The following is a 16,761-nucleotide window of genomic DNA, read 5'->3' on the forward strand; positions in this document are numbered from 1 at the left end:
AAATTTAAAGGATGTATCAGTCAAGGGGAAAGGAATAATGGGCTTTCGCTGATGGGTTTTGCTTGCAAAAAACACTACTGATCTTTATTTTCAAGATGTGCTGTTGTGCCTTTCTGCATGAAGAAAGCCACAAGATCGCATGAGCTTGCAGCTTATGTTGATATAGAACTTAATGGCTTGAATATGTGAGGAGACCAGAGGGAGCATTTGAATTAAAGGTGGACTTTACCTTCAGGATCTACAAGTTCTCATTCATGTCATCTATTTTTCTTATTTCCTGCCTGCCAATCACCATTTTCCTGCTGTTTATTTTTTATCATATTTAATAACTTCAATGCCATCTGTTACTGCTATGTTTCGTCATTGCATGCTATGGTTCACCAGTAGAAAGGGTAAGGTAATGTATTTTTCATTTGTACTGCTATCTATCCCCCAAATACCTTTTGGTTTATTAGATTGGTAAATAGTATCCTTTTTACATACTTCAATATTTATGCTTTCCTTGTACTCTAAATCATGATTTTACCTGCTACTGCTGGCTGATATTTTTTTCTTTTCATTGTTAAATGAGCCGCAAAGCAAATGCCTTACTTGAGATAGTAAGCATTTAATTGTAAAAATTATGCTGCTTATTATTTTTGGTAATATGGCAAAATTAGTCATGTTCATAACTGCATTGCCTTCTGTGTAGTACTGAAAATCCTAATGTTTGACAATATAGTCATCAAAACCTATAATGATAAATCTTAGGATCCAGATGGCTTAACAATCCTGGGGTTCTTCACTGACTGCATTAAGCATTATAACATTACAAGTTTTGCAGTACTACAAAAAATAACAGCATGAATTGGTCTTCACATTTCTGGTTGCACCATATTGGCAGATCACAAATTCATAACTACTTCTTGAGATCAAAGGAATTAACTGTTAATGCTGGTAAACCACACCACAACAGTTCCTCATAAAGTAGCTACTCTGTTGTATAGCTTGATGTGGGTAAAGGATGTAATCTGCAGTTTTCTGCTGCAGCTATTAAAGGAGGACATTCTGCAGTTCTCCATTTGCAGCAGTTCGGTAGCTTTTGTGTTATTTCCCTGCAGAAATGAAAATATCATACTATCATTTCATACTAGATTAACTTTTCATTTTTAAAGGCTGTAACATATGTAATATTTTAAGTACTGTGGTTAATTAGTTGAAATGTAACTTTACTGTGAACTGGCACAGATCTGGGTATGATGATCTTGCATTTTTTTTTAAAAAAATAGACTTTAAATGGTTAAAACACTATTTTTGTATTACTTGGTGGCTGCTAATGTATATCCAATGATCTGTAAAGCATTTATTTTAATTTCTGTTAAATTTAGCATACTCCTAAGAGGTAAAATTGCAAGTATGAATTACTGATAGTACAGCACTCAATTTCTTTCATTACTGCATCTTTATAAACACAGCATTTTTGATATGTCTTATGTGCATACCATTTTGGAAGATCTTGGTGGTTATGAGCTAATGTACACATCACTATTCTCATACCAGCAAGGAACTGCTGGATGGGGATGCTTGTTATTCCCTGAAGATCTTGTGTTACCTGCATTTTTTGGCAGAGCTACTTCAGTTTTTGAAGACTCTTTCTGCCAGTTCTTAAAACAATAAAATAAAATCTTTACCTAGTCACAAAGCTTTTCTAAACTAAGTCAGACTTATATATCATTTGTGAATGCTAGAAAAAATGTTTAACATTCTTTGCTAAACCAATGCTGAATCTTATCTCCTACTACTTTGAGCCTCTTGTTTTGAGTTGTGAGCTCTTGCATCCCTGTTGGAAATCATTTAACTTTACTCACAGGAGTGAATGTAATTGGGCAAGCTGAATCCTGTCATTGAATGTTTTCTTGATGCTGTGTTAGAGCATCCTGCTCTATCAGTGATCAAGGAAATGATAATGTATCTTCTTTTCTCTCCAGCATTATTTCCTACATGCACTTCTTTCCTTCTTATCTCAGCAAGAACCTGAGATGGGACCAGGCCCCCTGTACAAAACCTGGGCTTGTCTACTAGTTGCCCAACTGAGTACTACATTCAGGTTCTTAAAGGGAAATGGGGAACTGCTTCTCCTTTACACTTAATGGTTGTGTTACTTCTTTTTTATAAGCTCGTATATGGTTTTTGAAATGTAGTCACTGTGATCCATTGTGATGTCTGTTTTTAGGATTCTTTGTATCTTCTATAATTATTCAGTTTTTTGGGCCTTTCTTTAGATATGTAGTTGTAATTCTTGCCTTTCTGTGAAGATTCATTTAGACTTATTCTGTCATCTTTAAAAAGGTTGTCCTTGTCTGGTGTTGGCATATGATGACTTATGATTCATTTAACAGATAAAAAACCTTCTGAGACACAATGTCTCTTGATATTTGGTGTCCCAAGATTTAGAAGGGATGAATTGAAGAAGAACCTTGTAGTGAACCACTATTGATAGTATAGAAATATCTGTCTATGTTGCTTAGATCTTTTCAGGACTGCTATATATCAGTTAAATGTATCTTTTTTATATGCACTATGCCCAGATAAGAAAGAACCTGTATGTACATACTCTTTAAAGAGTTATTCCTCACAGTATTTGCTTTATTCTGGCTAACAAATCTAGTCTTCATTCTGACTAGATGTAGAACTTCTGTTTAAATAAACAGTATTAATAGCATAAGAGGTTCAGTCCTGTTCTGAAACATATTAGTTAATGTCACCAGGGATCACCACAGTCTGTTTAGGAACCATTTAAGTTCACACTAATCTGGTTTGAACAGTGTGGAAAAACTGCATGTCTAGTTGCTTCAAGTTAGTTAGTTAGTTAGTTAGTTATTTAGGGAACTTCTATGCCGCCCCATTCGCCGAAGCCTCGGGGCGACTCACAAACATAAATAAATAACATCATATAAAACAATATAATTTAACAGTATAAATTAAGTCGCCTTGGCCAAAGAATAAAATAAATAAATAATATTAACAATTAAAATAACGTTTAAATAAAAAGGTCTTTGCCTGGCGCCGAAAAACAAATAACGAGAAATAAGTTATGGATGGATACCTCAGGAATTCAGAGTAGTGGATGACTTTCAGCTATATCAGTGATGCCTAATCACTTTTGGGTAGGGACAGATTGCCTTCCACAGGGCTTTTCATGAGCTGGATGTCATTAGTTGCTGTGACCTTACTCTCTCATTCAATCATCCCACCCATTTTGACTTTCTTCATGCTGAGAGAAATCATCTTCATTCAGCCTTCTGTCAGAGCTGTTTTATGGACTCCTTTTAAAGGACATTAGAATTCATCTTTCTTCAGAATCTTTCTGAGCACAGTGGTCTGCAACTTTAAGAGCATTGATAAGTCATGCCTTCTGGCCCTGTCTTTTAACTCAAGCATAGTTCAATAAGGGAAATTACCATTTGATCATAGAATAGTATATGTTGAAGCTTTCTTTGGAGCACAGAATAGGAAAATAAGTTTCCATGAGATCTGATTCTATTTCATTGTCAAAAAATATGCTCAATTTTGCTTAAGTTTTTGAAAAAGAAGCCTTTCTTTTGGCATTTGTCAAAAGTTCTTATGAAAAGGGGATGGGATGTTGAGATCCACCTTGTGGAGAGCACAGAGACTTAGGATTGTGAGGAAAAAGTAGAGCATTTCCAGCTGTCAGGGCAATACTTAAAAACTAAAGGATCATACTTTGCTTTTCATTTGACAGCTTGCCAATTGACAGCTATTAAGTATGTGCAAATTAACCTATATGGACTCTCATTTTGTCCATGGATGTTGCTTACTGCATTTAAATAACAGTACATTGGTCAGGCAACTCTCTAAATTCTGAGCATTTACCTAAACACACATGTAAACACACATGTTTGTTATCTAAACACACATGTAAAAATTACAGTGTCAATTGTGGACATTTTTTTCTTCTTCAGGGTAACAAGTCAGTGACATTTACTCCAAAGTGCTGTTCAGGTACCAATGGAGCTGCTGTCACTAGTGGCAGCAACAGTGGAATCTGTGTGGGGGAGGGCAGACAAAAACAGGGGTATCATCAGAGCAGGAAATGAGAGACAAGATGTGATCTACTATTCAGGATCCTGGAATGCCAACTGGAGGACTGAGGGAAAGGGGAGAATAACACACAGTAAGCCCAGTCCTTTGTTGGTTGTTTGATGAATAGCCTACACTATGTAGCGTATTCACAGGATGGATTTTCATTTGCCCTGAGAGTCTCCTGATTCAGAAGCCTCTGGAGTTTTTCTGGATTAAAGTGTACATGTTCCATGAAGCTACACCTTTATTGCAATTGTGGCAATACCAATGTTTTATGGAATTGTTTCTGAGCCATTCTTACCAACACTTGCTTGAAATTTTAATGCTCATTCCTGGAAATCTGAAATATTTTTTCAACTCTGTGTGCTCATTTTTGGATAGGAGGTCCTAATAGGTTATAGTTTCTTACCTTCCTAACATCTTTCCCATGCAGAAGTTGCAGGGCTTGCTCTTGTCCTGTTAAACAAGCATACGATGCTACTAGGTAGCATAATTTCATCACCTGAGTAACAAAGAAGCTCACTATTGCTGTTCTATATGCCCTAAACTTGTAAATGTGTTTTTTCAAGTGAGCAGTTCTAAGGGAAAGTATGTTGAAACTGCATTCAGGGAGGAGTGCAGTAAATGGAGAATACTGGAAGAATAAATGGAGAATACTGGAAGAGGTCCTTAGAATTAATAGGATTTGCTATCATGTGATTTTGTTGTAGCACCTGAACATTGAGGTTGTGGTGATCAGATATTCTTTTTGCCAGCACTGTCAGTTGGAAAACTGCAGCCTTTCTGTTTTATTGAGATGTTTATTCATAGCTTCATAATTCTCAAGCCCAAACTACAATAATGCATTTGACTGTGTGGCTGTTCTGGATTACTATTGAGCAATTGATTTAATAATGCTCTATTGCAGCAGTCCTCAACTATTTAGGCACCAGGGACCAGTTTCGTGGAAGACAATTTTTCCATGGACTGGGTCAGGGGTATATTTTTGGGATGATTCAAGTGCATTACAGTGGTACCTCATACTTCAAACTTAATTTGTTTCAGGAGGCTGTTTGAACTCTGAATCGTTCAAATCAATTTTCCTTATCAGAAATAATTGAGAGTGAATTAATCCGTTCCCAGAACCTAAACAATACCCATTTAGATAAATTTAAACAGCAAATATGGCCTCCTAAAATGAATTAAGTTTGAGGTTATATACGAGATGTGATAAAAATATGGCAAATGTTTAAATAAAAAAATTATTGCAGTAAGACACATTGCCATTAATCCCCCCCCCCGCCAAATGCTCCCCCTTGCTTTGAACACACTTAACACATCATACTTGATTGTCTTTAGTTGCACTGTTGTGGCTGCCTCAGTGTCCTGAATCAATTTAAGAAGAATGGATTCAAGGCAAGATGAATTGATTCAAGATGAATCTATTCAGGACATCGAGGCAATATGTCTTTTACTGTAATATATTTTTTTCGACTTGGGTGCACAACCAATGATGTTTTTGCTGCGACCACATTTTTTAGAAGGATTGTTTGAACTGCGGAGCGATCTTATCTCAACTCTTAACATTCAAACTCTGGATCATCTGGCTGGAGACTCCTGCTCTATTGCATGTATTTATTTATGCAGGTCTTTTGGTTCCTAGTAACAAATTACACCATTGCTTTAGCATCTGTCTACACTGGCTCCCGAGTGTCTCAGACACAGTTTGGAGCGTTCATTTTGATGCAAGGATGTATGCTCTGTAAATAGGTAAATGATAGAATTTCTTATTACCAGATGTAATGAAAGTTACTGATTTGGATAGTTTTCAAAGGTGGTTATGGTTAGACTAATTCTTGGAGGATAAGGTTGTCAGTAGCTACTAGTCATGATGTCTGTATTACCTCCAGTATTGGAGGAGCTGTGCCTATAATGCCATTTGATAGAGGACGAGCAGAAGAGTACAATTCAACAGATGTCCTTCTTATGACCTTCCTGAAGGAGTATGGCTGGACAATATGGGAACAGAATGCTAGACTAGAGGTTCTTTGATCTGTTCCAATATGGCTGCTCTTATGTTACTTGTTCAGAATGATTTATGTTTATGTTGATAAGCAAAAGGTCAACCATATGATGAACCTCAAATACGGGTATGGAAAGTATAATTCATTTCATATATTTCAGTTCATTTCAGACAGGCATTCGTTGACCGGGGATTTCATGCAGTTTACTCTCTGGGATTTGGCTCTGTCAAATATCAATTAAAATGTCCCCCCACTTAAAAAGGGCACAATGTTTGATGTCAGAGGCTGGAAATATAATGATATGTGATACAATTAAGTATGATTGTGTTTGTATTGTGTTTACTATTTGGAATTGTGGCTATCAAGTCAAAACAAATAAATGATTAAAAAAGAATTTTTCCCGTATGACTGGCCATATGAATCCTATTGGATATATTAGGGTTTCATTTTTCAGAGTTTAAACCTCCAATAACAATGTGGACCATGTTGATCCCAATTAAAAACATAATTTATCCTTAGTAGTAACAAACTGTTACTATTTTTAACCTGCTTTTTTCATCCCATTTCTAGGGATGATTATCTGAACTAGTATTTCTTGTGTCCTGATGTAAATGAATTAGCAGTAACTGTTAAATCTGGCAAATTTTAAATTTGTTTATAATTGACTTTCAATATTATGAAGACTGGTACAATATTATGAAAATCTGGTACAATGTTTCAATCTTCCATATGAATTCTGCATAAGTACTATTTTAAAATCATGCATTTGATTTTCAGTATGAAGGTTAAAGGATTTGTAAAATGAAACAAAAGACAAATCCAGTGCAAAATCATCAACACCTGAAAAAAACATGGCTCAGCTTCTTCATAATTGGCATGAACAATACACAGGGGAGGTAACATGCTGTCACTGGCATTTCAGTGCAATCTAAACTGTACCTCTGCTGTGCAGCATGGCATGCCCTGTCTTTCACCTTGAGGACATGACTAATAAGAATGTAAGGCTACTGAGGCTTGGCATAACCCTCTCTACTTTCATCACATTTCATGTCATTGCAACATAAAATAATTGCACATAGCACTTTAGGTAGAGCTATTATATATTACATTTCCAGACTGCCCTGTATCCAAAGCTCTCTAGGCCATTGTTGTTATTGCATTGCATTTATTATCCCAACTTTTTTATTTTTGTAAGAACCCTTACATAGTTCTCCAGCTCATTCTTACAGCAACAGTCCTGTGGGGTGGGTTAGGATGAGAGTGAGTGACTGAGCAAAGTCACCCAGTGAACTTGGCTAAACGAGGACTAGAGCCTGGGTCTCCCAGGTTCCCCAGTCCAGCACTCTTCCACTGCACCAGACTGGCTTTCACAGTGGCTACTGGTTTGTCTCACACTGACCTGTCTGAAGAAATTATAATTTATTCTTTTCTACAGATTGTACAAAATGCCTTCCTAGTCATGTGCTGTACTTGCTTAAAAAAAACATACATTGAAAAATATCTCAAGTATTGAAACCTAAAATCACCCACAACAGTTGGCTTCAATCAGTGTAATTGGAATAACATATGCCTTTAGATTCCTAGTGATGTTTAGCTATTGATATATCTGCAGGAGAGTTCAACTGAGAACATATCATCATACTGATTTGACATAGCCCAGTCTTGCAAATGAGCGTTTGAAAGCAGTTAGCTGACGTTGTCAGCAAACTTAATACATTTGAATCCAAACTTTTCCACAGTAAGTTCACGATATACATTTCCCACAGTCTTGTATCAGATTAACACAGCTACACTTCTGAGATTGACTTCATTTTGCCAATTGTTGTATTTTTATTATTTTTGCAGCTCGAGATGCTGATGAGAGAGAGAAATGGATCCATGCTTTAGAGGAAACAATTCTTCGTCATACTCTTCAACTTCAGGTGAGTTCATCTGAAGTCTATTTAGAATTATTTAGTTGTTGGAACTAGTTTAAGGTAAACTTGTCGGTGATATATACATTCTGAATGTAATGCAAAATAACTGTAGGTTTTATAAAATATGACCTATACCAGTCTGTTTCAAAATCATGAGTACAGATTAGTTTTTATGTTTTGTTTAAAAAACCCAACATATCTCCATCTAGAAAGTATTCCACTTGAATTGGTAAATTTTGCATTGATGCTATATTGCCAGTCTACATATCTGGTGGAACTGAAAATCTAGGAACACAGATAAGAAGTTACCTGAAAGGATACCTTATGTGGATTTCATTCAGCTTGTGGATTTGACTTGCATATTCTTTATATACTGTTCTGTTGAGAACTTATATATACATCTACAATTTGGAGATGTGTGAGGTAAGAAATCTACATCAGAATTCTCTGTATTATACTGGAAAATAAACTGCATACATACATGAAAGGCTCATTAAAGGATGCTGGTAATACTTAACAGCAGGTTATTATTTTGGGAAAAATGGTATAGTCTTTTACATAACATTTATGCATCAAAACGTTAGCATAATCCAGTGTTTGTATTGCTTGGAAGTTGATAAATGTGAGAGTGGGAGGAGTGGCAGAGGCAATCTTTGCCTCCCTGTCTTCCTTCCTGTATTTAAGTGCCTATTCAGCTTCCTTTCTAGTCACCTCCCCTTCCTGCTTGCCAAAATGTTCCCTGTCATGAGCCATTCTCTCTATCCCCTTCAGCTCCTCTCCTTTTCCTTTCCCAGCCGATCAAGAAAAGAGGCTTCTAACTAGAGTCTTTTATTAGGCTAAAGCTGGCCAGCCAGTTCTGGTTTAGTGATACAAAGGGAATAATATAAAGGCTATTTGAAAGAAGCATCTATCGAGTTAATGAGCTAATTGTGGATGTTGCTTCTGCCCAGGCCAGAACCTAAATTCTCTGCTTTCCTTCTCCACCAAAAGAAGTTTGCTCCAGTCACAGGAAGGTTCATGCTGCTTGTGGCCAGCTAGCACCAATGCTAGGTTTTACTTGATTGGTCCTCTCATCTGATCTTGCATTGACCCACTGACTGCACCTCTGTTCCAGGAGTCTTCCCTCAAACAAGAGGCAGTCTGGTTTTCACCAGCCACTTGACTTACTGTACAGTTTGTTGGGCTTGATAATTATACATTCCAACCCCACCTCTTATCCCAATTCAGATTTAGAGTCTTGAGGTATACACCTTAGAATGCTATAGTTTGAGAGAAGCCGGTCTAGTCCCTGCTTTTCCCTCTTCCAAGGTTTCTTTCAGTCTTGGAGAGTAGCTGGAGCAACTGATTGTATGCAAGCTGTGAGGAGGTGAAGAATCAGAGCTTTGAATCTCAGCTCTGAGTTTGGAAACTCTCTCCAGCCTCAGATCTGGGAATCTGAGTTGTTTTGTTACTCTTAAAATGTTGTCCAGGGACATAGGAATATTCCCTAAACAAGCTAAAACACATTCCTGCTGTGGAGTCTCTGAGATTTGTAATTTGTATTCCTAATGATGTTACTCAGGGTACTGTCACAAAAAGGGTTTTTGCTTTGGAGATATTACAACTGACTACCAGTTAACACCATTTTCCATTTTATCTTGCAATCTTTGTTGAAGCTGCTCTGCATTTATGTTGAAATTTGCAGCCTGGGAATCATCCATGTTTTAGGTGGGAACAAGTAAATCAAATTCCCGTTGATTTGTGCCCTCCCTGCTCATGGTGGCCCCTTGTGTCGGGTGAGACCTCTTGAACGACTTGTCCAGCTCTGGAGGGTTTGTTGATGCAGCACTGGCTGCTTCCCGAAGTGGCTGGAGGGGGGCAAGTGCTGCAGCTAGGAGTGATGGGAAAGCCCACTACAGGTGCAGAGGTCGCTAGAGCTACTTTACATCTGGGCCATCTGGAATACGAAGTACATACGACATACATTTACGATTTTAAGCATTAACATGGTGTGCGGGCGCGTTCGCGAGAATTTAGTTCTACACAGGCTGAAACATTAGCAATAGGCGGGTGAAGAGTGCCATCTCACCCGGAAACATCGGGCGAGCTAAGCCGTAGCGAATTGCGAGGATATTGCAGGAGGCGTTTTAGAGGATCTAAGGCGGAAGCATCCTCTGAATGAACGCGTGCCTGCTGCGGCGCTGCCTATGAGGGACTGAAGCCCCCAGGTGGCTGGCAGAGGGTCGCTGTCGGAAGGCTCGGCTCAGACATGCCGGCGGCCGCACGGTGTCTTGGCGCTTGCCCTTTCCAGCAGGATTTGTTTGGCACGGCCGGTGAGCTGATCGTTCGGCTGCTCGGCCCTTGGCGAATCTTCCTGGGCCACGGCCGTATGACCCCAGTTCGCCGCGGTGGCAGCTTCCCGGGCAAGGAGAAGCTGCGAGGGAAAGAGGGAAGCCGGACACGCGGGCTGGAAGGAAGCGGCTCGGCGCGTTCGCGTTCGCCTACTTCTTGTCCTCCTCCCAAACGCTGCGCGAGGGGAGGAGGGCTGGGCTGGAAGGCACCTGACCCGCAGCCAATCAGGAGCCACCTCGGTGCCAAGGCGAATGCCGTGCGAGTGGCGGGCTGGCGACGCGGTGTCCCCGCGGGCAGGGGGCCCATCCGAAAACAGCCCCCACCCGGGGAGGGGCAGCAGCATGGCTTGCGTGAGTAGGAGCAGACGTCTGGGTGGTGTAACAGTGATGCGGGCAGGAGGGGGCGCCCTCGAAATCCGCGGGCCTGACCTACGGAGGCCCGCTGGAGAGACGACCCCGTGTAAAATACGTTGCGGTGGGGGTGGGAGCTGCCAAATTCCCTCTCCGAAATCGGCGTCAGGAGTGAGAGCACGACGCTGGGGGGCTGGCAGAAAGAGACCGGGAAACAAAAACCAGTACCGTGCATTGCGAACCGATGGCAGAAAGGAAGAGTAGAGGGTGTGCGCTAAATGTTGTGCTTTCGGGGTCAGTAACTTTAGGTTTTTATATTTTGAATCTCCGCGGTAGATCACTAGTTGAACTGTCTTCTTACTCCCACTCATTTTTGTTGTTTAAAACACTTCGTTACGCATATGGTGACACGGGCAATTATTGCTAAAACCTTAAATCGCATCGCATTTAGGCAGTGTTGAATGGGGAGGAGCGTCTTAGATCTGCTTCTAATCCTCGTTGTATGAGGTTAGGTTTATATTGGGCACTCATAAGGCAAAATTCCCTGGGGAAGAAGATAATCATCCTAGGAAAAGGCAAAGGCGGAAGAAAAAACAGAAGACCAAATATTAGAGGGTTTGTCTTCATTAGGGAAGTCACAGACTTGAATTTGGAAGAACTGAGATAGGCTGTCGTAGATAGGAAGATTTTGGAGGGCTTTTCATTTGTAGGGCTGTCATAAATCAGAGACAACTTGACAACACATAACAAGAACAAATACAGCAAAGTGAAATGTAATGAGTGGCTATAGGAACTGGATCATATATTGTAATCCAACATAAAGATCAGCCTGCCCATAAATGAACATGGGAGCTGAACTTCCATAGTGACTTCTAATCTGCCCTTGTATACAATGGACAGTATCAGCACAATAATATTTTTCAAATAATATATCATTAATATAGTGAACACTATATTTTGAGTGACAGCTCTTTATGTAGTGAAAACAGCACCACCCACATTCAAGAATGAAGTATCACTAGGCAGAAAACCAGGAAGACAGGAAACAGAATGGAGTATGCTAAAAAAAGACATGGATGAAATACTGAATTGGTGCTTCTATAATACTCTGAATTCCCACTTATACAGAATTCTATACATTATATCCACTGTGAGGCTTCTAATGTTTTCTAAAGATTGCTAAGGTCCAAATGTCTCCCAATATACACAGCCATTCAGAAATTGCAAGAGTTGCTAAAATAACCAACTGTTTTTGACAGGTGGTTCAGCTTATTGTTTGCAGTGACTCTGATACGTCCTAAAGGTTATAATAGGATAACACATTCCAGTTCATTTTAGTGAACCTTCAGAGAGTAACATATGGCACTTAGCAAAGACCCTAGTATGCAGTGTATCTCTGTACACTTTTCATGATCTTTTGAAGATCTTTTGGGACTATTTTAAGCATTTCATTCATTTCTTTGGTGCTTTGGAAGGAAGTGATGCATTCCGACTGTCATTGATCTTAATGACTGTGTTGTCATAACATATGGTTCATCTTGGTTATTTAATGAGTGAGCTATTATGTCTGTGATAGCCTAGTAAAGTCATGGAGTGTTTCTATTACAAACTTTTGTTGTATTCTAATCAGGCATTAACCATGCATCCATGTTAGAAGAAGGTGACCTAGTGCTAAAAGAGCTGTTTAAATGAATAAGATATAAAACAGATCTAGTTGTCACTGTAAGGAGAGAAGACATGAGTACATAATCATAGAATTTGGCCTATTCCTTCTAACATTTGTTTGCTGGGGTGCTGTGGCTGAAATTTCTAGGAGTAATTTCTACGTTAAAATAATTGAATGTTTAGATGAAACAAGTATAGCCTGCACTGTATTGTTGCCTCTGTTTTCTGTTAATTGGGAATTCATGACCTAAGCAGGGAAACTTGCGCAGAATAGTGCTTGTATTGGATGCTTCCCCTTAAGATTAAGTTACGGTTCTTGCAAGATTACATTATCTAGGCTTTGGAATGGAAGAGCTCTCCCCCACACTTTGCTGTGTGTTAATAATTTTGTTCTCATCCATATCTGCCAAAAAAAGATAACGTACCCTGCATATTTTGAAAGTATATCTAGGAAGCTTAATTTATAGCCTTCAGTTCTTGACCAGTACTGTGTTAATGGTTCAGGAATAAATCAAATGCTGGTGCTGTATCCCATAAAGGAATCCTGTTCAACTGGTATTTGTTTGGTTTTATGTTTGTAGGGTGTGGATCCTGGATTTGTTCCAAGTGTCCAAGATTTTGATAAAAAACTTACAGAAGCAGATGCTTATCTACAAATCTTAATAGATCAATTGAAGGTATGTTAAAACCTGAACAACTGCACTCTTCTGTTTTCGGTGGTTTCAGCTATGGCACAAGTATATCTCACACATTAAAATTTGGAACTTGCGTTTGCTTTTTGTAAGGCTCATTTAAATCATGTACTTTAATACTGTCCATTTTATATACTGGGGTTCTAGCACATGTGGAAACCCTTGCTATGCTATTGTTGGTCTTTGAGCAATGAATATTTTCTGTAAGAAATCTTTCTTTCACTCTTGTAGTGAAAATGATGATGATGCTTATGCTTCATTTCTCTGATAAATGGAGTAAGCTTTATCACTTGATTTATCAATTAACTCATTATGTTTTTTGTTTTGGAAATAGAGTAGGCAATAAAGTAAAATATATGTTAGAGAGACTTTGGTTTTTTATGGCTTTAAGAATTAAGGTTGCTGCAATCCATTACTAAGCAGCCCATTCTTTTCTAAAGACTTTTAGATTGGGTATCAGGTTGACCTTAAATACATAACTGAAGAAAAAGGAGCAATAGATAAGAGAGATAATTGCTATTGTTGTGAACAACCTATCTTGATTTTTTGGCTTTTTGAATGTAATTCAGTAAGGATATGAGTGCATTCATGTTTAGACAGAAACAAGTTCTAAATTCCTAGTAATCCTTAGCATGAAAAAGACGGATAAAGTCCTATAGCTCCCGGTATCCCCAGCATGGCTGACTGGGGAATGCTGTGAGTTGTATAACTTTTTCTTTCTAAACATGTACAGGGTAGTGCTTTTATAGTGTACCATTTATAATTTGAGTTAAAGAAAAAACATTTTCTTATACCAAGTGAGAGCTACCTTTTAGATGAAACATTGCAGTTTAGTTGATATTATTGTGGTTTCTGGTAATTTAAAAGTTCTTTATGGTAGTGCCAGATAAAGTGACTGGGTACTTCCAGTCAGGGAAGAAAAGGCAGCCACAGTGGTTTCTTTTCCCTTCTGTTAGTTGTGGCTATCTTATTTGCATAATAACCTATGACATATATTATCTAAACCTGGCAAAGGTGAGGAATGGGGGTAGTTTTCAAACCACCTTGGAATCTTAGAATAAGCCATACATTGCAAGGAGGTTCAAAAAGGACCCTGCTGCCTGCATTGCTGGGCTAAAATGATGTGACAATTACAAATAAGGTGGTACACAACTGGTATGCATGGAGCAGGGAAAAGCCATGGAGCAGAGAAAAGCTATTTTCCCAGTAGGAACACTCTGGCTGTTGCATCACTCTGGCCACTGCATTTGGTTAGAAGACTCTAAAAGTCCTTTTAAAAATAACTTGCTGTTCTGTGTATATTTTTAAAAGCTCCATTACGAATGTTTGGCATTGCTGTTTTCTTTTTAGCTCTTTGATGAAAAACTTTACAACTGCAAAGATGATGAACAGAGAAAAGCAAGTATATGTATTGTCCATAGTATATTATATGTATTGCTGTTCCCTGTGTCACCCAGAGTTCTCTTTTCAGTCTATTATAATTGGATAAGGTCTAGGCAAGCAGTCTTTTTATAGTAGTGGATAATGTGTATTCAGTGTATCTTTATAGATGATGGTTTCTTTGAGTTGCTGGAACACCACTTCTCACATAATTATGTGAATGCTCTGTTGAAATGAAGTGTAATTAAAACCAGCCATGAAACCAAGTTTGGAGAATACTGGAAAAGATCTTTAAAGGCATATTTATATTTATATTTTTATATAAAATTGTGATCTTGGGAATGACTTGTGCACCATACTTTTCCTTGAACTACTTCTACTCTGTCATTAGCACTGTTTATCAACCTTGTTGAAATTATCCTTGTTTCTGAGCTATGTCTTTCATGATTAGTCTTTTCTCCCACTTTGAAACCTTTTTTGGATTAGTAGTAATGTTGCAGGAGATGGTATAAATAAAGCAATAAGGGGATTACACAGGAATTTAGTTGTTAGACAGAAGTGTTATGAAATAAAATACATTATGAAATCTTCAGGAATGTATTTCAGTCATTAAGAAATAGAAACTGACAGTGCAATCATATACACATCTTAGAAAAATCATTCCGTGGGGCTTATTTGACTGAGTGGGGCATTCAGTGGGGCTTATTCCACTTAGTTATTCCTCAGCCTGTAATACTGCTAACCTCTAGGACTCCTAACACAATGCTTTACTTGCTAGCCATGTAGCTTGCTATTTTTCTGAAGGCTTTGATAGTGTGTTAAGTAAACACTTGACATTTCAAGCAGGGCAATCTGCTGAATATACTTCATATTTAAGATGGTAAACTAGCACTGTCTGATCATTATACGGTATTATATAAAGAGTGCAACCTTGTACTTGTTGCCCTCGAGTTTTAATTTGTTGTAGTGACAGATTAGTGTTATAAGGAATGAACTTTTTTCCTTGATTTGTTGTGGTGTTCAATATTGTTAAAGCTTCATGTTTTCAGACAGACGAAAAAGGTTCAAATTACCATTACCCTGAAATCTTTTTGAGCAACTTTGGTGCTTTGGAGACTAACACATTCTTAAATATGTCGTTTGATGGGTTTTGTTTCTGATTTGTTTTTCTTTTTCTTTTTGGGTTTGTTTCTAGAAGATTGAAAACCTCAAAGAAACAACTAGTGTAAGTAAGTGTGAGTGTGTGCGTGTAATTACTGTAATTTAAAGTATGTTAAAGATTTGTGAATGTTATATGTTTAAAAAAAAGCCACTTGTGGAACAGCTTGAAAGTAGATTAGACTAAATCAGGAAGAGGAAGAATCCAGATTATCTGAACTTCAGAACCCTCATATGTACTGGCTTGATTACCGCGCTTTCAGTTAACTGCGGTTGTCCTTGGCCTGAAAGAGAAGTTGTAAAGTGCTAAAGGAAGTCTTATAGTGCTGAGGTAAGAATGTACAAAATTGGGAAAAAGACATGTGTATAGTTTATTTTGTCACTCACTAGCATCCACTTGCTGTTGTATAGTGTATTGTATACTGTTTGCTATTATCCATGGTTTCAGGCATCTGCTGGTGGGCTTGGAACTGATCCGTGCAGATATAGATGAAGATATAGAACTGATAGATGAAATAGGGGAGCTCTGGATGTGAGTGATCACTCCATCCTTTGCTTTGAGATCAGGGGACTGGGGATGTGCATCAGGTTGAGCACTAGAAGCTGGGACTTGAAGAGGGCCAACTTTGGCCAACTGAAGGCCAGACTGGGGGAAGTCTCCTGGGATAGGTTACTGGAAGGTAAGCGAGTTGAGGAGGGGTCGATAGCACTCAAAAGGGAGGTTTTAGAGGCGCAAGCCTTGACGATACCTCTAGTCAGTAAGGTGGGGAGGCAGAGGAGAGTGCCGCCATGGATGCAAAAGGCGGTGGTTAGAGAGATTGGATGAAAGAGGAACCTCTGTAGGAAATGGGTACAGGGGGAAATAGACAAATGGGTATACCAGAAGGAGGAGGCCCGTTGCAGAAGGATTCTTCACAAGGCTAAGGCTGATTACGAGCTGAGACTTGCCAAGAATATCAAGAGCAATAAAAAGGGCTTCTTTCAGCATGTGAATAGGAAGAGGAAGGGGAGACAAGTGGTGGGATCACTAAATAAGAAGGAAGGAGATCCAGTGACTGATATGAGGGAACAGGCACAGATGCTAAATGACTATTTTGCCTCTGTGTTCTCCCCAAAGCAGGACGGGGGATATCTGCATAGGAGATTAGATGAGGCTGGGGACTTAGGGGCACATATTAGAGTC

The 16,761-nt window shown here is 38.8% G+C and overlaps 1 protein-coding gene across 3 annotated transcripts in view; it reads left to right on the forward strand.

The window, feature by feature from the left end:
- OSBPL9 (oxysterol binding protein like 9) overlaps positions 1 to 16,761 on the forward strand; it is a 77,086-nt gene that overhangs the window by 21,946 nt on the left and 38,379 nt on the right. For 2 of the 3 annotated variants that reach the window (XM_044429850.1, XM_044429851.1), the window contains exons 4-7: positions 7,932 to 8,008; positions 12,930 to 13,025; positions 14,391 to 14,438; positions 15,616 to 15,645. In XM_044429850.1, the coding sequence (XP_044285785.1) occupies positions 7,932 to 8,008; positions 12,930 to 13,025; positions 14,391 to 14,438; positions 15,616 to 15,645 (251 nt within the window). Of the gene's footprint in view, positions 1 to 7,931; positions 8,009 to 10,559; positions 10,684 to 12,929; positions 13,026 to 14,390; positions 14,439 to 15,615; positions 15,646 to 16,761 lie in introns of those variants that run through there. The other variant, XM_044429852.1, reaches the window with a different exon arrangement.

Source organism: Varanus komodoensis, unplaced genomic scaffold (assembly GCF_004798865.1).
Source record: "Varanus komodoensis strain SLA01 unplaced genomic scaffold, ASM479886v1 scaffold20_1, whole genome shotgun sequence".
In the NCBI taxonomy this organism is placed as follows: Eukaryota; Metazoa; Chordata; class Lepidosauria; order Squamata; family Varanidae; genus Varanus; species Varanus komodoensis.